Genomic DNA, 24,111 nt, shown 5'->3' on the forward strand with positions numbered 1-24,111 from the left:
ATGGCTTAGATGTTAAGAGAACATACTGTTCCAAAGATGACCTACATGATTCCTGTCATTGTATCAAGCGGTAACTCTAGCGCTAGGAAAATGGACACCCCTGGTCTGAGGGCACTGATGACCACTGTTAATGGATGATCCTATCAACCAGTCTACCCATGCTTAAAAATAATTTTCATATGCCAGTTAGGTGGGGTCTTCCACAGAGGGGCAGTAATAGAGCAGGAATTAACAGCTGCAACAGTAAGCCCATCTAGATGTTTAAAACACAAAACTAATTTCTAGTAGATACCTAGGTCTAGCAGAGTCAAACTGTGATGGTTAATCTTCACTGTAGAATCACCATGGAAACATTGTTGCATGTTGGTGAGGGTGTTTCCAGAAAAGCCTAACTGAGCCAGGATGACTATCTTTAATGTCCTATGGGCATGGCTGTGGACAGAGTGAAAAGCAGAAAATGAGCCAAGCACTAACCTTCATTCACCTTTCTGCTTCCTGGCCCTGGGAACACAGGAGGGACCTCTGCCAGCATACCTTCCCCATCATGAGCCAAAATAAACCCACCCTTTTTTAAGTGGCTATGCTCAGGTATAACTAACACAGAGGAAGGAAACAAAATATGCAGTATTTCTCTAAGTTTACAACCCAGCAGAAAACTAGCATAGCCACCATGGTTATATTTTATGGAAAATGAAGTTGAAACCCAAATAATCAACATTATTTTTGGGGGGGGGGTAGTTGTTTCCCTGGGGAAATTAGTGATTTCTCCTCCCAGTATCTTGTGCATGCCAGAAGTGCTCTACCACTAGACTATGGCTCCAGCACCTTTACAAGAGGCTATATCTCATGGCCCTGGCTGGCCTTGAACCTGTCAGAATTTTAAAGTAGCTGGGAATCAGTTTGTCAGGCCTTGCTTATACCAGTGACCTTTTAACCTCTTGCCAACAAATGGGCGTTCAAATAGAGAAAGAACCTGTGTAACCCAACAGTAAGTTTTGTTTATGGATTTTTTTTTTTTTAAAGGCAGATTACTCTGGGCAGCCCTGGCTGGCCTTGAACTCAGAGCCACCTTACTCTAAAGAGTGCTGACTTTTAAAAGTATGTCCCATCACACCTGCCTCAATCTATGATTTTTTTTTTTTCTATAAAAAGAGACATTTTCCAAACCTACATGGCAAAAATAAGAAGTTTGTATTAGCCTTAGGGCAATCAAAGGTTCAGTGGAAAATGGGGGCCTTCTAGTCATCAGGCAAATGGAAAATCTCAACTCCCATTTATATAGAAGATAGGAGGACAGAGTTTTTTCAAGGCCTAGTCAGAAGGTACAATGGGCAAGACTTGGCAGGTAGTGGATGCAGCAGCCTGAAGCACTATGGTTTTTATGAGACAGACAGGCCAATAAAACTGGCCAAACATAACAAATCTAGGAGTACAGAGCTGGCAATCAGTTATCCTGAAGTGTTACTGATACTGCTAAAAAATTTAAAGTAGAAGGTACCAATACCCAAGAAAAATGGTGAGAAAAAAATTAAGTTTTAATTATCTTGATATCTAGCTGAAGGAGTGGTTAGTTAGTTACATCCTACAGGGACCAAGCAAGTAGTTCTTAAGAGGTAGCACCTGAATAGGTGAAAGGTGAAACATACAGACTGGTGTGGGTTTGCCACCATTTCCTCTGTGACAGCTCCTTAGCAAGCTAAACTCACTTCTCATAAAAATGAACAATAAGCCAGGTGGTGGGGTGGGCACACGCCTTTAAACCTAGCACTTGGGAGGTAGGCAGATGTCTATAAATTCAAGGCCAACCTGGTCTGTAAGTTGAATTCCAGGACAGGCTCCAAAGCTACAGATAAACCCTGTATCTCTCTCTCTCACACACACAAGTAAATTTATCTGAAGACTCGTGGCTGCTTAGTTTATAGGGTAATGAGTGACCCACAGGAAAATCAGTGCTGAACAATGTAGCAGTGATTTCTAAACAATGAATTATGGGTTTAAGATAAACTACAATAAAATCTTCCCTGCTGCTTAACAAGGAAAAAAAAATTTTCAGTGAGTTCATCCATATAAAGAATTAATTTACAATTCTGCCCTGCCCAGACTTTGTATATTTGTAACAAACTCGCTGCCATGATAGCTGGCACTGAAAGGCAGCACAGAATTTCAAGCTAGGCATAGTAATTGTGTTCAAGACTTGAGACTTAAGGTACAGACGCCAGCAGAGAGAAGTAAACAGAAGAGCTAATTAGCACAGTGCATTAGTCACTTGCCTAAAATACACATGTAATGAACATGGCAAAGGATGGGAAACACTGTGATGGAATCCACAGCCAAGCTTCATGAAATGCAATATTTGACTTCTCAGTAACGTCAGATGTTACAGAAGTGAATGTGGCTAGGCCCATTGTCCAATTATACAGTAACAAAATGAACTAGCCACCACATCCACTCACCTATCCACTCCCTTGACTGCAGGTGTGGCTAAAACATTTTACAGAGAATCAAAGTTTATGGCCCAAACCTAGTTAAATGGCTAAGCCACAATTTATGAAGAAGTCTTTTATTGGAATGGTGAGACGACTACTTTTCCCCAAGGAATTGTCCTAATACACAAAGACCCCAGGAAAGAGCCCTTCCCATCACTTCTACTTTATGTGTTTCTTCTATCCCTATTCTCAATTTCTTTAAACAAAAAAGACCCTCAAGCAAACATGGGTAAAGATGTAACTCAGAGGTAGTGCCTGCCTACCATCTATTTGCAAGGCCCCGGGTTTCCCCACACCATAAAAACAAACTCAACCAAGCACAAACACACCTTACCTGGAGATTCATGTAGCTATGCACTTTCTTAGATAATGACCTGGAATGTATAGACCAGGCAGTGAGAATAGCTATTAACATAAACAATAGAATACTTTAATTTTCAAATCATGAGCTACAGAAGACCAACCAGTAGCTACTGATTTATAAAGTCATTATTAGCATTTAGAAGTTACAAGTGATTATGAGTCTACATGGATGATGGGAACCAAACTCTCTGGTCCTCTGCAAGAAAGTTCCTAAACCACAGACATAGCTCCAGCTCCATAAAAGACATTTCTTTGCTAATGTATGTAACTGCCTACCAATAACCATACATAATTGAACAGTGTCATACTAATTTTAGTAACTATAAAGGACCATTTATTTAGCAGTAAATTCAATTGTTTTCTCTGATGTGAAATCCTTTTGCTTGAATTCTTCTCTTTTTAATACAAACTAGGAATGTGTAATTTTTCTCCTAAAAATTATTTTAAAAAAATTTATAAATTGCATTCTCTGATTTTCTTGTCAGCTTGCTTTAAAGATATCCAAGTGTTCAAAATGCTTGCTCGAAGTTTGGCCCACACCAAATGATTGTTTAACCCAAATATCTGAGCAGCAAACTGGGCAGATCCTTCTGGAGAAAGTATAGTTGAACAGCCAAGACCTATAGGTTCAGAAAGGAAATATAAATGAGTTGGTAGCTTAAAAATAAATAAATAAATAAAAAAACAAAAGATAGTAAACCCAAGTTCTAACTTCTTAAGAGATGCATATTAAGCATAAAAATAAAGAATACTTCAAAAATTTTAAATCTGATTTAAAATTAGTAGGCTGTGGCCAATATTAGTAAACTAGGTAGAGACTTTGAGATTGCATTTTGAATTTTTTGGGTATACACACAGTACTGAAAAATTTCAAGGTCTTACCACTGGGCAGTCGAAGGGATGACCACACATCCTGAGCACCCCAGTCTGGTGTGATGGGGGGACAGCTGATAACTGGATATGCAGTATTACCAGACATCACTGGGCCCAAACCATTGCTTCTGCCAGCCACTGCGACAAATACAGTAGGTATGCCATCCCCTAGGAAATTACAAGATAAATCAGGTCCTTGTTGACAATAACAACAGCATGAACCAAAAAAAAAAAAAAAAAAAAAAAAAAAAAGAGGGGCAGGTGAGATGGCTCAGTGGATAAGGGGGATTGCTGCTAAGTCTGGTGACCTATGTTTGACCTCTGGAACCCATATAGTAGCAAAGAACTGACTCCTGCAAGCTGTTCTCTAACCTCCACTAATACTATAAAAATGTAGAATACAAAATGAACATAGATCACGGTTAATAATAACCTAAGCAGCGTAGGCGTGGCCATTTTTGAGATCTATAGTATAAAGAGAATGTCCTGAAGTAGGCGAGAGAATAGCTGGCTCATAGCTTCCCTCTGCTATTGCTGCTTAGACTCAGCAACATGAAGAACCTCACCAGCTGAATAGCTTTTATGTTGAGTTGTCCTTCCACAGGGTGCCAGTTGACTTATTTATGATTAAAATTCTTGTGGCTACTTCATGAATATTCAGTATCTGGGTGCTGGGGTACATGTAGTAAAGAACCCCCAGTTATAGTGCTTAGGATGCTTGTCTACAGGCTCATCATTTACAGTATCAGCATATGGCTGTTTTGCCTCCAGTCTATGCACATGTGTGCAGTGCTCCTGGAGGCCAGAAGAGGGCGATGGATTCCCCTGGACTGGACCTAGATGGTTTGAGTGCTCTTAATCAATGAGCCATTTTTTAAAACTTAAAAAAAAAAATTTGAGTATGTGTGCCTGCATGAGTTTATGGGCATCACATGCATGCAGGTGCCCAAAGAGGCCATAGGATATGAGACACCATCCCTGGGGATATGTGTAAAAGTATAGGCATTTCACATGACTTTCCTTGGAAATATGGAAAGCCTTTTTAAAACATGATTATCCAAAACATGTATTTAAAAATATTTTACCAAAATCAGAAATATCCACAGTTCTCCATTTAGCTATAAAGTTTACCTTCATACTCTGCTTTAATCCTCAAAGTTTCATCGGGTCCTTTATGGGCAGATGTGACTCGGAGTTCACAGGGAATCCCGAAGTTTCCACAAGCCTTTTTAATTTTCTCACAGTGGCCAAGGTCAGATGTGGAACCCATCAACACTACAACCCTACACTGACTGTCTGACTTCAGAAGTAACTGGAGAAGGACATGAAAAAGACAAAAATGGGTGTCACAGGCAGTCAATGTAACAGAGTATCTTCGTGTGTGTGTGTGTGTGTGTGTGTGTGTGTGTGTGTGTGTGTGTGTGTGTGTGTTGAGCCAGCTAATAGCTGGCTTCTCTATTTTTCCTTCCCTTCTTTCTGAAAGGGTCTTGTGTATGCCTGGATGACCCAGGACTGACTCATAGGTAACTAAGGATGATCACAGGTATGTACTCATAGGTAACTAAGGATGGATCACAGGTGTATACCAAAACATTTGGTTTATTTAGTCCTGGGGACAAACTCAGGACTTCATGCATGCCAAGCAAGCACCTGTAAACTGACCCGCATCCTCAGTACATGTGTTTTTTTGTTTTGTTTGCTGACACAGGTCTCATTATGTAGAACAAGCTAGTCTCAATCTCAGAGAGACATGCCCTATTTTCCCTTCCAAGTGCTAGGAATAAAACTGTGCCACAATGCAGAGTTGGCATTTTCCTTCTGAACAGGCCAAAGCAGGCAAGCATTCTACCATGATACTCAGCCCAATTATGTTATAATATCAAAAGTATAACATTTTAATGCAATTGTAGCAGAGAAGAATTACCTCTACTCGATCTGCAACCCACTCAAAGTTCTTCTTCACCATCTGCAGTCCTTCCGGAGTTACTTCCTTGAGGTCACGGTAAGACTAGCAAGTAAGTTACAAAGTTTAGAAAATAATTTTCTCTTGCTATCTTAAAAACACTTGCCTCTTTTAAGTAGAGCTTACGACAAGTTTGCATAATGAGATATATCTGAAAATGCACCTTGATGGACAAATGTCTTCAATGAAAAAGTTTAGCAGGAAAGTAAAATTAACCTTTCATTTAAGGCCAAATGCTTTCTTTGTTAGCAATTACAAGTAACTGGGTAAAGGTCTTAAGACTTTGTGTGTAGAATATCCCAGGTCTGTCACTTAGTCTTGGTACTGTGAAGATACTTAATAGATAAATAAGGACAGTTGTCCCTTTGCTGTTTAAGAATCCGAAGGTGACAAATACAAACGCCTGCTTTGTAGGTTAAAAATATTCCTTACCACCACAGGAGAGTTCTGTTCACTTTTACTTTTGGGTACTTAAGTTTGACTCCAGGGCCTGGTCTATGCTAAGCAGGTGCCCTACCTTTGTGCTGTCTCTCCAGCAGAGAGAAGTGATTTTAAAGGCAAACAGTTAACAATAAACCAGACCAATATTCTCTCATCACTACCAGGACTTGATCTTACAATAGACAGTAAGCTCAGAGCACTACATACCTGTTTGTCTTTCTGCTGGCTCCGATCTCCTGATGGCCAGAGTCTCCAGGAATCATTATCAATAACATCAGCGAGAATAATCTCTTTGGTGGTTACATCAACACCAAATTCAATCTAGAAGCAGCATGTCACCAAGAACATGATGTGAAAAACAAAAAAGCTACTAAAGACATTCCTTAATTACAACCCTCATTTTTAAATTTCCTTATTTTATCAGTACCTTCATATCGACCAGTGTACAGTTCAGGGGCAGCCAGGACTTCTCCAGTATTTCAAATATAGCTTGGGTAGCATGACTCATGATGTCCACTTCAGTCTGGCCTATAACAAGTCCAGCAAAGCAGAACTTTGCAGCAATGAGCTGCTCCTCAGACCACTGCGGGTCATTATTGGCATCATCCTGAGAGTAAAACACAGCAGCGCAGTTCATTTAAATCGCAGAATTTCCAACTTCCCAATACACACGGACATTTTAAAGTCCTTTTTCCTTGAATGTATTCCTAAGAACTGAAATATTTTTCGGGCAATGGCGGTGCATACTTTTAATCCCAGAACTCAGGAGGGCAGTGGCAGGCAGATCTCCATGTGTTCGAGGCCAGCCTGCTCTACAAAGCAAGTTCCAGGACAGCCAGGGCTACAGAGAAACCCTGTCTTGAAGAAGACAAAAAAAGGATTGGTATTTTCAATCTAACATTCTCCCAGATAACCTATAATTCAAGCAATTATTTGTAAGTTTGTCTACTTAAATTTTTTTATTTTTATTTATGTGTTGTGCTACATGTATGCAAATGAGATCAAATTCTGGCTCTCTGAAAGAGTAGCAAGTGCTGAGTTACCATTCAGGCCCTAACTTGACTACTTAAAAAAAAAGATTATTTTCTTTTTAGGTCTACATGTGTTTTACCTGCACACAATATGCCATTTGTTCACCATATGTATGTTTGGTGCCCAAGGAGGCCAGGAGAGGGAACCATATACCCTGGAGCTAGAGTTACAGGCAGATGTGAGCAGCCACGTATGTGCTAGTCCTTGAATCTTAAGTGAGCCACCTCTCCAGCCCCCTAATGTGTTACTTTTATAGTTCTTTTAAGCTATTTAGATGAGTTATTTTTGAAATACTTAAACCAAATCTGCCCTTTCCCTGTAAAGCAATTTTTATGTGTACATATGTTTTTATGCATATTTGTATATCTACTTTGAAAACAATGGTCAATTTTCCATTTTTAAGTAGTTAATTGTATGGCATGTTCATATTATGATTAAAATTATTAAACTCCCAGCACTTGGGAGGCAGAGGCAGGCTGATCGTTGAGTTCTAGGCCAGCCTGGTCTACAGTGTGTTCCAGGATAGCCAGGCAAGGCCACACAGAGAAACCTTGTCTGGAAAATAAACAAAACAAAACCCCCATGGACAACAGTGTCTCATTACGCAGCCCCCAGGCTGGCCTTGAACTAGTCATTCTTCTACCACCCTTCTTTCCTTTAAATTTTATTTTGAAGTAAGAATGGCTGTTTTGCATGTTTGACCTGCATACCAGATGAGACCATCAGACTCCCTGGAACTGGAGTTAAATAGTTGTAAGCATGTAAGTGTTGAGATCAAACCTGGATCCTCTGGAAGACTAGCCAGTACAAAGGCTGCACCATCTTTCCAAACACCCCCCACCCCCGCCATTGCTCAAATATTGGGGAAGAATACAGGTGTAGACCACCAGGCCTACCATGCCACTAAATCCTTTTCAGAATGTGAAAAAGTATTTTCACAGATTCTCCCCCCAACAAAAAACCCGATTCTTCATTACTAATGTAAACACACATTATGACATAAATTTCTAGTATGACACAATGAAGCATCAGATGTTTCAATGTTTAACATTCTGAATTTGTGATTTAAGTGACAAAACCAGTTACCTTGAAGAACATCTCTACTTTTGGTGGGTAAAACTTATGCCCCTCCTTTACACCAGGGTTCCTTTTGAGAAAAGAGCCAGTTGCTATTCTTCGGCACACCCATTCAATTGGAATCATTTCACACTGGGGGGCAATGAAAGCAGTCTCCCCATATTTCTTGGTGAAAGCAGTTTTGATACCTACATATTGATGATAAAAGGGGGGAAAAGCAATGAATTTTTCTCTAAAGAGCTTGGATGTTTCAAAAGCCCAAGCTATTCCCAGTTAGCTCTCTCTGCCTATTTGTAGTGTAAGCTCTCAGCTACTGCTCTGGTGCCCAGTCTGCAGCCACCATCCTGCCATGATGGTCATGGACTCTACTTCCTGGAACTGAAAGCCCCCAAAAAAGTACTTTCTTTTTTAAGTTGCCCCAGTCACGGTAACAGAAAAGTAACTAAGACTGGGCAATACTGGAGATTGCATGCTAATCAAGTACTCCTATCAGAGTCATCCCAAGTTTAAGGTTTCTTTGAACTCAAACACCATTACTTCCAGACTAGTAAACTGTTACAGTAAACCTTAAAGGCTCTTGACTTGATTTTAGAGTATGTAACTTAGCCTGTGAGCCATTCCCAAAGATTAACTCAAATATAGCCAGTTAGTCGCATTTGATAAAATATACTGGTAAGTATAACATGTTCTTGACCCAAATAATTTCTCCCAATGAAAATGAAAGGGGAGGCACTCACCGGCCTCCTGTAACAGCTGGAAAATACAGCTGGTAATCTTATTGGAGATTGCAGCTTTGCCCTCCATATGGTTCTTTCTAGCTGCATTTCCTGCTGTAATCTGGTCCTTGGACTGCAGGAGGACTCTTCCTGGATTATCTGACAATTCATAGACTTCTTTTGTCTTACCCTCATAGAGTTTTCTCCCAATGTTCAGTACTGTGTAAATAAAACAAAATTCTATTAAATTCAGGAAGATTTACCAAATATTAAAGAACCAGCTATGGGTGGCAGCAGCACATGGATCTCTATGAGTTCAAGGCCAGCCTGTTCTACAAAGCAAGCTCCAGGACAGACTCCAAAACAAAACAAAGAACCAGCTAAAATGGTGAATCACTGTATAGGCAGTGATTAACATAAATAAAAGTAAAAAACATTTCTTATGCACCACCACATAACTTCGTTTAATTATATTAACTACAGATTAGAAAACAAGGTTCACAAAATTGAGGCCACACATTTAGTAAATGGAGAACCAGAAATAACCCCAAATCTTCTATATCAACATCGTACCTGCTCTACTGTAATAAGCTTGTCTTTGATTTACAGGAGAAAAATGTTTTTTTTCCCCTGACTTTTCATAACAAGATAAATGGGAAAATTCAGAACAATTTCTTGATTTCAAATTAACGTGTAAGAGGCTCCACCACTCATCTAAATAATCTGGTAGGTGGCAGAGGTAGTAAAAACAGAGTTTGCATAACACGTAAAGGGTCTAGGTTGAAAGTCTAGTACCAAAGGAAAAACAAATTCCAGACCAAAAGACATTTTAATGACGTTGTTCTGAAGCCAGCCACACCACCCCATGAGACAACAGCAGGCTTTCCTCTGTTTACATTTGAGTTAGCCCTTCTGGAAGAGCACAGTTTCTCAATCCTCTGCTACCAATAAGCAGCCTCTCCACTGAGGATGTAGGAGAGTACTAGGAAATGAATGAAAAAGCATCTTCTTTTTCTGAGACAGGGTCTCACCTCATAGCCCTGGTTAGACTGGAATGCCCTTTGTATATAAACCAGGCAAACCTCAAACACAGAGATATATCTGCCTCTGTGACTAAAGATGTGCATCACCACACCAGGCAAAAGCATCTCATTTTATTCCACAACACATTTATCCTCAGTATTTTTCCAGTGTAGCTGTGTGCCAGGACTATGGGCGTAACAGCAAATGAAATCCAGTCTCTGTTCTCAAGGGACCTGGTAAGTCTTGAAGGAAGCTGGCAATAAATAAGAAATCCTAATAAAATAATACAAAGTAGAGGCTATTCACAGCAGGGAAGTCTACATCTGAGAAGTCTAGAACAAAGCTGCATGGAGACCTGAAAATGATCAAAACTTAACAAGGGTAATTAAAAGTGGCAAGGCCAAGTAGTCCAAGTGCAGAGGTCAGTCAACACAGCTGAGCACTTTGTGCTCTATTAATGTGTAGACTGGAAGTGGTTAGAGCAGTTAGTAGGCAGAACGGCAGGAAGGAAAGTAGAAGAGACAGTTGGGGAGGTCAGCCTGTTCTGTGTGGGTAACTCCAGGACATTCAGATACACTGAGACCACCAGCTGGCACAGGAAAACAATTAAGCGCCCAAGAAGAAAATCAATGGCCTAACCTTGGTTCAGTGTTCTTAAAATTAATGTCACAACTTGGTCAAACCGTGTGAGCTGATCTTTGGACTAGACTAAACTAGGTTTCTGAAACATTAGTTTTACAACCTGTTACCTACACAGGTACTGACTCTTTCTTCAACCATATTCCTCTAACTGATCTACTTCCAACCTTTCTTGTGATTTAAAACTGTAAAGATGGATGGGTGGTGCTGGCAATGCCTTTAATCCCAGTGCTTGGGAGGCAGAGGCAGGATGATCTGTGACTTTGAGACCAGCCTGGTCCAGAGCTAGCTCAAAACAAACCAAACCAAAACCAAAACCAAAACAAACAAACAAAAAACCCCACCCCAACAAAAACTGTAAAGAGGTCATCTTGTAAAATCTGAATATGTTTTTTAGTTACTTGCCTCAGGGTATCTGGGATTACAATCCTAATCATTGATAAATAAACGTATATTTTTTCCAACCAAGCTAAATTTAATTCTGGGATGACACTGGTGATAAATAATTTGATTAAGTTTCCACTGTGGCATATTAATCTAATGTTCAGAAAGATTAACAAAGTTTAAATGCCCTGAAGGCTATAGCATCAGTTCTGAACTCTAAATTTATTTCTCTATTTCCTTTCTATAACTTCAACTTTAATTTTTGTGACCTCTTCCCAGGTCTTAACCTCCATGGCAGGCCTGACACACCGTTGCATTCCATCTAATTCACTACTCATTCTTCATTGGCTATGTTGAGTTTAAATGTAACCCAAGAACCAGGGGGTTGTTGTAAGTATGAAAGAGCAGAAGACTCAATATATTTAAAAGAACTGATTTCATATGTAAGACAAAGGGGCTTTAGTCTAGATTCACATTAAAAAAAAATAAGAGATTGGAAAGATGTTTCTACAGTTAAGAGTACAACTTCAATTCCCAGCAGACACACTGGGTTGGCTCACATTCATTCACCATGAGCACTGGTATTCAGTTAAGAGCACAGCCCAGGTTCACTTTCCTATACCCACAAAGTGGCTCTCTTAGAATCATCCTAAACTCCGGTTTCAAGGGATTTGAACACCTTCTTCTGATCCTTGACAGCATGAGGGACACACGGCACATGTGGTACACATACAGACCTGAGCCGAATCTCAAATACAAAAGAAGGCTAAAATAAAATGAGAAAACTAAAGGTTTCTACCTATTGTTCTAAAACTTACCCAAATCTATATTCACCCCCTAGTCATTAGTGATTTTAAATAATGGGCATAAAAATAGGTGTGGAGCCCAGATACATCTTAAAAAAAAAAAAAAAAAAAAAAAAAAGCAAAACAAACAAACAAACAAAAAACAAAACAAAAAAAACCCTCCTGTATGGAAGGCTCTGAGAACATCGGGAAGAAGGGGTTGAAAGATTGTAAGAGCCAGAGGAATGAAGTTTGCTGCGATTGTGTCTCCCAGTAACATCAGAAGCTTCACCCATAAAGCCTTACCAGCGCGCACTGTCCAAATGTGAGCTGAACAAGGAGAGGTTACCAATGGCTATGCCAGAAGTGAATGGAGAAAAGCTACGGCTTCAACCCTACACAAAGAGCTGTAGGCAACTGAGGAAAGCTGGGACTGGATAGGTGGTCTTCTCCAGCACCAATGGGTTGCCCAGTTCAAGATGGCCAGCCTCAAAAAATGGACATACAAATAACATAAGGGCCAAGTAGTTACATTTAATATATGTGCATGTAGATAACCATGCACACAATAACAGTTAACAAAAAGGCCATAAATTTAAGGAGAGAGTTAAAGGGTGTCTGGGAGTGTGTGAGGAAGGAAATTAAAAACTTGAACCAAACCAAAACACTTGAAAAATATGTAGGAAGTATATGCTTCAAAATGCTTTTTAAAATGTGTATGCCTTTAATCTCACACTATTGAGTTCCAGGCCAGTTAAGGCTGTACAGAGACCCTGTTTGAATACCAACATACACCCCAAAAAATAGGTGAATTCAAGCAAAGATAGATGAGGTCTGAGATGTTTCATGACTTTTCAAGTCTTAAAAACAAACACAAACATGCTAGAACTGTGCTGCCCAGTAAGGATTCACATAGCAACACTTTGAGTACAAAAGGCCTTTTAGAAAGCACAAAATCCACATCTGTTAAAAGGGCCTTTAACTCCAGTTCCAGGTAACCAGACACCCTCCAGACTTCTCAAGCATGCTCAAATATAGCATCCACCCACATAAAAGGGAGAGGGGGCATGGAACCTAACAGGGAAGATTCTACAGATTTTACCAGCTTAGAAGGACAGGCACCCTAATCTCAGAAACATTCTGGGTAAAAGTCCCAATTTATGAAGCCGTGACACCTTTTTTTTTTTTTTTTTTTTTTTTTGCTTTTTATAAGTAGGAAAAAATGTGCTGGGCGCCCACACGATTTACTTCATTATCTAGAAACTTTTGTTGTGGTTCAAGACAGCGTTTAATTAGCATAAAAACTATAAACCACCTTTCCTGAGGCTCTTACTATACAGGAACAAAATGGTAGCGTAACTATAGTCTATCAAACAAAAAGTGATAAGGAAACGTTTCCCTTCGATTTTGGCGCTCTCCAAAGTTATCAAGACATCAAAGACTACCAGCCAGTACTGATCATTACCCATAACCCGAAATTCCAGGCAAGCCTGGACTACAAAGCTAGCACTTGACCAAAAAAGTCTGAACCTATATTCATAGTATTAAATTATTAACCTTACGGCAAAAGACTACTGGCGTATTAAACTTGACAGAATAAACAGGACTTTGAGTTGAAAAATTCTGCTAGGTTTTCCTGATCGTATATCTATCAGTTCCTAGGCATTTCGTTAGTTTCTGGCCATTTCTCCTCCGGAGTACCTTCGCACTCTGTTACTTTCCTGCAGTCCCGGGGCCATTTCTGGGGGACCCAGGTGTTTAGTATCCAATGCACGTCTCCGGGCGCTTGGACCACGTGTGAAAGATCCGGGACCCAGACGCCATCGTGGGGAAGCGAGCCGGGCAATGTACCAGGAGCACTGTAATCCGACCCGGGGGCTGCCCGTGAGAGCGCGCCTAGCATGCTAACTCCATGCTGGAGGGTTGGGGGTACTCAAGCCGGCTACTCACCCTCAGCTGCCGCCATTATCCCACGTGGGATGGAGGTGTAGACCGCGCGGGAAAGAGAAGCAGCGCCCTGGAAAACAAGAGCAATCAGAGAGGCTTAGTAGGGCGGGGAAGGGCGGTGCAACGCAGACTCCGCCTTGGCAGAGCAGCTATTCCGGGCCCGTTCTTCCTACTCATCGGCGACCGCTAAATACTGGGCTGGCCGGGTCTGCATTGCGTCCCCGGGCTTCCAGCCGCGCAGGCGCGCTAACGCGACCCCGCTTCCGGGCGGCCCCGCGCCGCAGTTCCTTGCACGAAAAGTGGCGCGCAGGCTGCGGCCCCCACTGCCCGAGAGAGGGTTCTGGGTTGGAGCATACCAAGTCCTGACTGCCGGGGGAAGGCGTGCGGCCTGGGCACGCACAGCCGAAATCCAAGGGATAAGCAACACTAACTGCGCTCCCGTTACCTCTTTAAGTCTAGGGAGCGGGAAAATAACGGAGACTGCCACGTGCGGGAACACCAGCGCCGCTGACCTCTCCCGCGGAGAACTGGCCCCACCCACTTGACTCCATAGCTCCGCCCCCGTTCTGTGCCGGAACTGATTGGCGGGACGCTGGAGGCCGAGCTGGCCACGCCCCCTCTGGGAAAGCGCGCGCCGCCGCAGTAGCGAGAACCTAGCCGGCGGGGAAGGAGTAGGCAGTCTTTAGCGTGAGCTTCAGAAGCGTTCTGTAGCAGAGCGGACAGCTGGTTGGCGCTTGGACCAAGCCGCGGCAGCAGGTCCCTCCACGTGCTTTCAGCGGCGCCATGGAACTGGAGGAGTCGGGGATCCGTGAGGAATGTGGCGTATTCGGGTGCATCGCTTCTGGAGAGTGGCCCACGCAGCTAGATGTGCCGCATGTGATCACTCTGGGACTCGTGGGGCTGCAGCACCGGTGAGCAACAGGATGAGGTGTGGGGGTGGAGTGGCAAGTATTTGCACAGTTCCGCGAGCCGCTTCCCAGCTCTGGCGATCTATGGAGACCGCGGGACTGAGAGGTGGATGTCAGGAATCAGGACCAGTACCAGCCCCGGGCATTGATCAAGTGGGGGTGGGGTACGCCTTGCCTCATAGACATTAACCTAGTCAGTCGCATTCCTTCCTAATGCTTTTTACTGGTTAACTCCAAGAATGTTGCGGGTATGTTAGGCTCGAGTTTGCTTATACTAGCCAGGTTGGGAAGGAATCTTTCAGATCTCCTTGAACCTAGACTTGTTCTTGAGATAAGCTTCTGTAAGGTGGTGGCTGGTGAAGGTCCTCCAACACTTGTAGTTTTTTTCTTGCGCGTGGCCTCCAGCTCGCAGAATCTTTGTTTGTAAGGGCAGAACTATTGAGCAGATTGTCAGCCAGAAAGTTACAGGTTTGGGGATTGTGGGCTTGAAAGTAGTTACTTAGGGACTTAGGGAATCTAGAATTCAGACTCAGACAGGGAAAAAGGAATAGTTGGTATTCAAAACGAGTCACAGTAGTAGATTTCATATACATTAACTTAAGTCACTGGGGGAAGACTGATTGGTAAAGTTTTAAATAATAAATGAAAACAGTAAGATCCAATAGGGGAACCCTCTTCTTTAAAGGGCAGAGGTAGTGCTGGATGGCAAAAACTGGGAGATGTCTTCGAGGTAAACAAAACAAAAACAACTTTGCTTCCATAATTTTTCGGTTTCTTTCCACCAGACTTAACTGGCAGTAGGTATAAATCCGTTGAAGGAAATAATACAAACTAGGAATGGCATATCTCCCCCCAAAGTATCACAAAGTTTCAGAAGACAATACAGTAGTGACAACTTCTAGAGCTGCGCAATAACATTTATCACATTTATCGGCAATGCCCGTGCCACATGTATTACCTTTCCCTTCCCAAACAATGTAGAAGTAATCCTTTTGCTTTTTCACAGTCCCAAATCTTTGTATTTGAATTTCATATTCTGTATACTACTTGTTTGTTAAAAAGCGTCTGGGAGCCAAGCTTGGTGGCACACGTCTTTAATCCCAGCCCTCTGGAGGCAGAGGCAGGCAGATCTCTGAGTTCAAGGCTGTCCTGGTCCACTGAGCAGGTTCCAGAACAGCCACACAGAGAAACCCTGTCTCAAAACAAAACAAAAAAGCATCTGGAATGAATCAACACAATCTTTTTAAAACTTGAGTAGCTGTCTTGAATAATTATGAGTTGATCTGTAATAGAAGTCTCATTTTTAAAATGTATAAACTGAGCATGTTCAATTTATATATTTAGAAATACACACACACCCATGTAACAACAATGAATGAAAAAGGAGGGGTGTGTGGGCAGATTTGGTGGGTAGAAGGGAAAGGGGGAAATGATGTAATTATATTTTAATCTTAAAAATTATTGAGAGCTGAGAATGTGTTCAGTGGTAGAACACTTGCCTCTATTGGTGGGAGCACTAGGCTCAGTCTTTAGTATTTTAAAAAAGGGTGGGAGGCGTATTCAAAAGGTTATTTAATCCAGAGAGAAATTTAGATTCGATTTTATGATTTGAAGAGCAGTAGTCTACAACAACCTTAGATGTTATGTTATTTTGAATATCCCATTAGGAGCAGTGGGAATGGGTCTAGAGAATTCTAGAGACCAGATGGAAGCTACCCCATTTATTTATTTATTTATTCATTCATTCATTCATTTATTTTTCCGGGGCAGGGTTTCTCTGTGTAGACCAGGCTGGCCTCGAACTCACAGAGATTCACCTACCTCTGCCTCCTGAGTGCTGGGATTACAGTTGTGTGCTGCCATCATCTGGCTGGTGTTTTTCTTTATAAATTAATTACAATTTGCCAAATGTGGTGGCACACACCTCTAATCCCCCAGTATTGGAGGGTCAGAGGCAAACAGATCTCTTGAGTTTGAGGCCAGATAATGCTAGATCTACACAGTGAGACTCTCTTTCAGTAAATAAAATATAGCTTTATTTCTAGTTACATATCCTGTGTTGTTTCCTATAGTTGCTCTTATATGAAGGGGCTGTGAGATTAGATAATATAAGGACAATAAAGATGTGTTATTGGTATCAGTGGATTGTATTATGTAGTGGAGTGTGTCATCTCAGCATTGGCAAAGCGCATAGCAAGCCTCTGTACGAAGGGAGGGAGGAATTGCTTTATTAGGATGGCTATTTAACTAAACTAAGCAAGTCTTTGTGTTCAACTAGTGTTGAAAATAGGACTGACCTATTTCTTGTTCTTTTATACACCAGTGATAAGCTAGTTTCTTGGAATTAAACATACTAAAAAACGACACTATTTTCTTGAATAAGATTGGCATCAGTAAGTTTATCTAGTTCTCATGCAAATCCTAGGCAAAGCAAAATTTTAAATTAAAGAAAGATCCTTTGGTAGGATTGATTTTTTTTTTTTTTTTTTTTTTTTAAATTGGAAAATCAGTGTTTAGAAGATATATAGCTGGGCAGTTGTGGGGCACACCTTTAATCCCAGTACTTTGGGAGGCAGAGGCAGGTAGATCTCTCAGGCCAGCCTCTACAGAGGGAGTCCAGGACAGCCAAGGCTACACAGAAAAATCCTGTCTTTAAAAAAAAAAAAAAAAAAAATGCCTACTGTCCTAAACTAGCAGATCAAGGTCAAAGAAAATTAAGAACACATTTTGAGGTAGGATGTGCTCAGGATTGTGCAAGGACCTCACATTGGCTAAGCACACACTGTGCCACCAAGTTACACACCTAGCCTAAGAACTAATGTGTGTATGTGGCATTGAACATGGGAATATTACAATCTGAAACCTAGAAAGGTGACCCAAGGTGAATGTATAATAGGATTATAGATACTGTTTCTTCATAAGAGGGATAGTTTATTGTAGGAGCCTCCGATTTTACTTATGACACAAAGATATAGTCATATAAGATTTATATAATTACCAGATACTGTGTAGCCCTGACTATCCTGGAATTCCCCCTGGTAGTCTCCCAGAGTTAATTCTCTGAGGTCAAGTTGTTATCATAAGAGTGACCCTTAAATGCTTTTGGCATTCTGTCCAACTATGCTTTCCCTCTCTTTCTCCAAGTTACACTAGACCCTTACCATGGAGTCACTCACACCGAGGTCCTCACTAGAAGCTAAACTGATGGACTTAACTGAATGTGAACTTTCAGCCTCCCAAAATAACCATTTAAAAGAACCAAAGTACTTAGACTGGGCATGGTTGCCCATGCCTTTAATCCCAGCACTTGAGGTGGAGGTAGAGGCAAGTGGATCTCTTGAGTTCAAGAGATCTAATTGGCCTGCAGAGTGAGTTCCAGGACAGGAAAGGCTACACAGAGAAACCCTGTCTCAGAAAACCAAAACCAAAAAATGTACAAAGTACCTTCCTGATGTATGTATGTATGTATATATGTATGTGTGTGTGTGTGTGTGTGTATGTATGTATGTAACTGAAAATAGATAATGAATTTTGTTTAATAGGCGATAAGTGTGCTCTCTGTCAGTGAGTTATCAAGGTCCCAGGACAGGAATCAAAGCCAATAACTAATAGATATTTTTAGACTTCTAAACATTTGTGAAATGTACCTGTGAAGTAGAGGGTCATTGTGGGAAGAATCATTCTATAGAATCTTCCTGTTCTGTTAAGCTTTGAGGAAACTGAATTAAAGGTGGAACAATTCATCTGACCTACCTTTTAAAGAAAGAAAGGGGTAATATAGGATTTTCACCTCACTTGAGTTAAAGGAGTTGGGAAGTGGGGCTGGAGTTTCCTCCATCCTCCAGTACTGTTTCATGTCACTTAAGCCAGGGGATATGTAGTCCAAGAAATTTGTCATTAGGTCATTTTGTTGCTATGCTCATCATAGCTCTTAGTGTACAAGCTTGTTCAGGTCAGTCATTCAACAGATTGTCTCCATCCAACTTAGTAAACATTAGATGAAAGAGGCTGTTGCCAGGGTAACATGTTTTCCATCACAGGAGCCTTTTTATAGATAGCAGTGCACTAAAATGATGATGAAAAGTACAGTCTGGCAAACACAGAGACTAGTAACGTTGTCTGCTGCCATTATCATTATCCAGTGTTATATGCTTGGTGATTGTGCTGTACTTTCAAATGACGGGCAGTGTGGCTTTTTTTGTCACCAACATGACCAAATATGTGCTGCTTTGTCCCCTGGTGCTTTATGGTGGATATTGCTAAGTGGTAGTTATTAGCTCCTTTGTAGTTCTACAGAATCACTCTAGTATATACCATTCATCTCCTACCAAAATGTCACGCAGTATAGGGCTGTACTTTGTTGAGCTTCTGCTGTATACATACAAGGCACAGGGTAAGTGTTGCTTCTGTTCTCACAGAGGCCTGTAATTCACCAGTTCAGAAACACAGGCCCCATTTTTAAATTGACCATATTGATTACCCCTATCTCATAATTGGTGTAAACTAAATTCTTACATATATAAACTGTTTAGAATAGTACCTGGATATAAGTATGTCCGATGACTGCCCCACACTTGGGTTTGCACTCAACGGAGATGACAGATATACAATTTCTCATAATGGTCTTAATCTGAAGAAGAAAACTGGAATATTACAGTGGAATGGAGTGGGAGAAGTGATGGAGTGCATAGTTGTACAGTAAGCCATTCCAGAGTAATACACAGAAAAATTAGCCTGAACACAATAAGGGAAGCATCTCAGGGACATTGCTTCATGAGAAAAACTTGACATTTAAAAGTTCACACTAAGAATGGGGGAGGGGCACAAATCTTAAGCTAATCTATTATGAGAGATTGATTGATTAGTAATAGTCTTTATGGGGTGGAGCTAGCAGGCTTTAGGGGGCTAGTATTCTTTGCTTTGTTGGTCTGGTATTTTATATTTTGTTTTACATTCTTTTTTTGCTATCTAGCCCAGGCTGGCCTTGAACTTGTGCTTATGATACTTCTACCGTAGCTTCCTGAGTACTGGCCTACTAGTAGGCTATATTTTGACTTGGTCACATGAATATGCTGTCTAATTAGGAGCAGAGAGAGACTAGAACTCAGCTTTTCTGATCTTCAGTCCTATGGACTTTCCTGTATATAGTCAGCCATCTGTCTACATGTGTTCTATATTCATGGTTTCTACCCATAAATACTGTATTTTTTGGTGGGGGGAGACTCTACTGAATAATAAAAAGGTTTTTTTCTTGTATACAGTGTAACTATTTCCTAGCAATTACCTTGTTTTGATATTATCAGAAATCAAAAGTTGGTTTAAAATAATAGGATATGTGTAGCTAATATACAAATTTCATACTTTTTTATGTAAGGAACTTGAATATCTGCATATTTGGGTTTCTTTTCTATGTTGCATCGAATGATCTTTTCTAGTTGGCTCATGTCTTTTTTGCTTTCTAAGGCAAGACGGTGTCACTCTGTCCCAGGCTGACCTGGAACTCTACTTCATCCCATACCAGGCTTCCCTTAGCCTCCCAAGTACTGGGCTTACAAGGGAGTAAGTTGTCACATCCTGTTTGCCGGTTCATTTTATAATTTTAATTTGCATAATTCAAAAAAGGCTTCCGAGTTGGGCCTATCTTCAGACTTATTTAAGCAGTGTACCTATTATTGCCTATCTTTAGAGAAAGCCTGTTAGTATTCAGGCATCTGTACTGGCCTGTCCTTAGGGTTCTGACAGGATACACCCTCAGCTGCAGGCACTAAGAGCACCACCTGTGCATATTCACTACATTCCCTTTTAAAAGGGTCCTTCCCTCCCTTCCCCTCTCTTCCCTCCCTCCCCTCCCCTCCCTTCCTGTGTCTCTGGTCCTCTCCTCTGTCTCCTGCTGTTTCCTGTGCTGTCCTGTCCCCAGAGGCTGGTCTCCCCTCCACCCTATTCCCATTTACTTTCCCCCAATAAAAAATGCTGCCACCCAAGCTCCTATTTTAAATTACAACAAAACCTTTTATATAAGTAAGTGTAATTTAAAGGGGTGCTGTTACCTGACTAGGAATGTGTCCAGTTACTTTTTAGAGTTTCTCTTAATGAGCTGGGAACTAATTTCCCAGCATTCACTGCTCTCAAATAATTCACAATGTATTTAGTCTAATTTTCAGGGACAGGGCTGAATATCTGTTATCAGGAAAAAAGCAACAAAGGCTTTTCTCAGGCTCTTACCGTCTTAATGTGCTTGTCTGTTGTTACAGTTCCTTGGCTTTCAAAATGACCTTCAGATAATTCTAAAACAAACATAAGAGAATTAATATGTGGCATGGTGTATGTTAGTTTTCAAGTATACCAAACTAGGAATGAATATTTAAGTGATTAGAGAAATTAAGGATGTTGACTGATTAGTATTTTAGAGAGAATTGAAGTTAGAACTGTATTTTTCTAATAATAATCATAGTCAGTTTAGTAAATAATAATGGTGTATGAATTTTAATTTTAGACTTTTTTTTTCTTGATAAGTGCAAAAAAGGACGATCTTACAGTTTTTGCTAAAGTCATCGCCAAGCTTGCCATGTTCTAGAAGTCCTGCTTCTTTGGGTCTCACTTTTCTTTGAGGGTTAACATTTTTCTTTTGTAGAACTCTATATTTAGTTGTGTGATGGTCCACGCCTTTAATCCCATCACTCAAACTTACAGAGATTCACCTGCCTCTGCTTCCAGAGAGATGGGTTTAAGGCGTGAGCCACCACACCTGTAATGATTTTTAAACTAAAAAATGATTTGCATTAATAAGCCAGTGAGGCAAGATGCACTTAGGAGGCCTCCTGTAAGTATATGTAATAGAAGGTCTGAGGAGAACTACCTCAGACAAGAGCCCAGAGCTTCTTCTTAAAGGCATTATTTGCACAGTGAGACCAAGATGAAGTTTAGATTGTGGGTACATCAAGACCTCAAATGATAGGCTGGGTTCTGGAGTCATGTGGAGCCACTAAGTAAGATACAGTATCTTTGACATGGGGTCTGCCTATGTAGCCCTGGCTGGCTTGGAACTTGCTGTGTTAATCAGGCTGGTTTCAAACTTAGAGATCCACCTATCTTTGACTCTCAGGTGCTAGGAATAAAAGCATGTGCCACTACACCCTGCAATTGTCATTCTTAATAATTACATGTGAAATTGACACAAGTACTGAACCATTGCCCCTAGTGAATATATATATAGGTTTAGAATTCTCTAAGCCTCTGGTTAAGATATTTTTTTGCTGTAGATCAGTGTATAACACTTTAAGTATGTTTCTGCTTAATTTAATGGATTCGTGAACATTGGATTTACTGTCAACAGTGAGTAAGTCACGCTCCAATGAAGGTTATCCAATGTCTTTTCTCCCTAAGGTTCAGCAACATTCCTAACCCTTAGAAGTTCTAGATAGCATGGCAGCACAACACTTAGATAAAAGTTGTTGTTCAAATAAAAGTCACCTCCAAGTGAACAAAAATGTGGAAAAACATGGCGCTTTTGTGGCAGCAGATGAATCAGAAGTCCAAAGTCATCCTTAGCTACATAGGGAAGTAGAGGCCAGTCTGTGCCAATGAAACCCTCTATAAATAAGCAAACACAATTTATTAGAACTGTACACTGGAAAATATACTTGTTTTTCAAGTGTTAATGAAGTAAACTTACCTCAAGAGCATAACTTATAAACTACATTGACTTCAAGGATATTTCAGTTTTTTATTAATGTTTTTCCAGCTTAGATCCGTGGCATTTTATTTTTATTCTGTGAATACTCCTGGAAAGAAACAATTTGAGGAAGGAATTCTCTGTGCATATGTATGTGGGTGTTCATTTTTTCAGTGTGAGAATACAATCACCAAAGCTTGGAATTTAAAACAAAACAAAAGAAAAAACCCCACAGCAACTCTTGTTTGCGCTGTGATAGCTAAAATAAAGGTAAGGTCTTGCGTTGTTATCCTTTTCTGACATAACTGGGAATGCCTGTGTCAGGATACTGCATATAGCAAATGATCCTTGAAAATAACCTCAAGAGCTGATTTTCCTATTGCAGTATGTACTAATTAATGATCAACTGTACCTGGTTACTATGCCAGGGCTTTGAAGAACAATAACCATCTTTTCCCATTGATGAAAAACTAAAGTTTTACATTTTTCTTATGTATAAAGACAAGAAAGAAAATAATTATTCTGGGATATTTAATGAAAGCAATTGCTGGGGGTTATCTTGGTAAACCAGTAGCTTAAATGCTGGTGTGCAGCAGCCCACGGGGTATAGGAGGAGAAGGGTTACTCAGCAATGCTTAGTAATGAGTCCTCACCTCATCATTTGCTCAGTTTTAGTGCCAAATAATTTCCAGACATCATGGTAATTTGGGCATCTGTTTAAATCACTGTGACTGGGTAAGTTTTTAAAGATTCTGTTGGGAAGGTAAAATGGTTCTGTCACTTGAAAACATTTATACCCCTGAGAATTGGAAACAGGTTCAACATAAAGTCAGATACTTGCTGAGGATAAACAGTGTGCAAGCTCCTTTACAAAACTGAATCACATTACTGTATGACCTAGCAGTTATATTCTGTAACCCCCCCCACAAGAATCAGAAGAAGGAACCCAGGTATTTGTGTACTCTTGTTCATAGCAGCATTTTCTAAAATAGCCCAGAGGCAGAAAGAACTCAAATGATCTTTGAGAGGTGATTATGCAGATTGTGGCACAGATTTATCCTTCAACATTATGCTAAATGAAGAAAGATAAGTCATTGTGCAATACTGCATATATGAATAATTCTGTCAATGAAAACAAAGGACAGTGCTATGGCAGAAAGGAAAATGGAGCATCTCTTCATGGATACAGATATTTCAGTCAGAGATGGAAAAAGGTTCTGGAGCTAGAATGGACGGTTGCATGGCAGCTTGAATATGCTAATGCTACTGGCTGTAATTAAAATGGTTTTTGCATTTGGGGTATTTTTCCACAATGGTGGAAAACACTTTTACCAAAACAGCAGTACTCATAAGAACCAAAACAGAAACAACTCAGATATCCATCAACCAATGAATGAAAAATTAGTATTTGCGTAAAACAGTATTGTTCAATCACAAAGGAAAATTGAGATATTGATCTGTTTGTAGAATAAATGAAATTGGAAGACATGATTCCAAGTTAAAGAAGCCAGGCACAAAAGGCTACATAGTATGATACCATTTATGTGACATTTCTAGCATGACCAAATCTGCAGTTGCTAGAGACTGCAGAGGACCTTCCAGGCAGTCTAACAGATATGTTTTTGGAGGGCTGGTCAGGTTGTTCTGAAAGTAGAAATGAAATATGTTCTGCCAGAGTAACAACAGATATGTCCTTTGCTGGTCATCTCAGTATTTTTTTTTTTTTTTTTGAGATTTATTATGTATACAGTGCTCTGCCTGCATGTATGCCTGCAGGCCAGAAGAGGGCACCAGATCTCATT

General features: G+C 40.6%; 2 protein-coding genes across 2 annotated transcripts in view; one reads left to right on the forward strand and one right to left on the reverse strand.

Moving 5' to 3' along the window:
* Nucleotides 1–2,960: 2,960 nt before the first annotated feature.
* Paics (phosphoribosylaminoimidazole carboxylase and phosphoribosylaminoimidazolesuccinocarboxamide synthase) lies at nt 2,961–13,839 on the reverse strand. Its single transcript, XM_051198294.1, has 9 exons — nt 13,733–13,839; nt 8,973–9,170; nt 8,245–8,423; nt 6,554–6,733; nt 6,334–6,447; nt 5,647–5,730; nt 4,854–5,034; nt 3,732–3,890; nt 2,961–3,469 (listed from the first exon to the last, which is right to left on the reverse strand). Exons 1-9 carry the CDS (start codon nt 13,746–13,748, stop codon nt 3,303–3,305), a joined length of 1,278 nt encoding a protein of 425 aa, XP_051054251.1. The 5' UTR covers nt 13,749–13,839; the 3' UTR covers nt 2,961–3,302.
* A 427-nt stretch (nt 13,840–14,266) lies between these two features.
* The window catches only part of Ppat (phosphoribosyl pyrophosphate amidotransferase), a 34,588-nt gene continuing 24,743 nt past the window's right edge, over nt 14,267–24,111 (forward strand). Inside the window, exon 1 of the mRNA XM_051198293.1 lies at nt 14,267–14,640. Coding sequence (XP_051054250.1) covers nt 14,513–14,640 — 128 coding nt within the window. The 5' untranslated portion in view covers nt 14,267–14,512. The remainder of the gene's footprint in view (nt 14,641–24,111) is intronic.

This window comes from Phodopus roborovskii, unplaced genomic scaffold, assembly GCF_943737965.1.
Source record: "Phodopus roborovskii unplaced genomic scaffold, PHOROB, whole genome shotgun sequence".
NCBI lineage: Eukaryota > Metazoa > Chordata > Mammalia > Rodentia > Cricetidae > Phodopus > Phodopus roborovskii.

What these genes read in the sequence shown, in the direction of transcription:
- Paics (XM_051198294.1), bottom strand. An exon ending in CCAGCTGTTACAGGAGGCCG is followed by an intron (nt 8,424 to 8,972) that starts GTGAGTGCCTCC and finishes ATCAATATGTAG; the next exon opens with GTATCAAAACTGCTTTCACC. An exon ending in GTACACTGGTCGATATGAAG is followed by an intron (nt 6,448 to 6,553) that starts GTACTGATAAAA and finishes TGCTGCTTCTAG; the next exon opens with ATTGAATTTGGTGTTGATGT.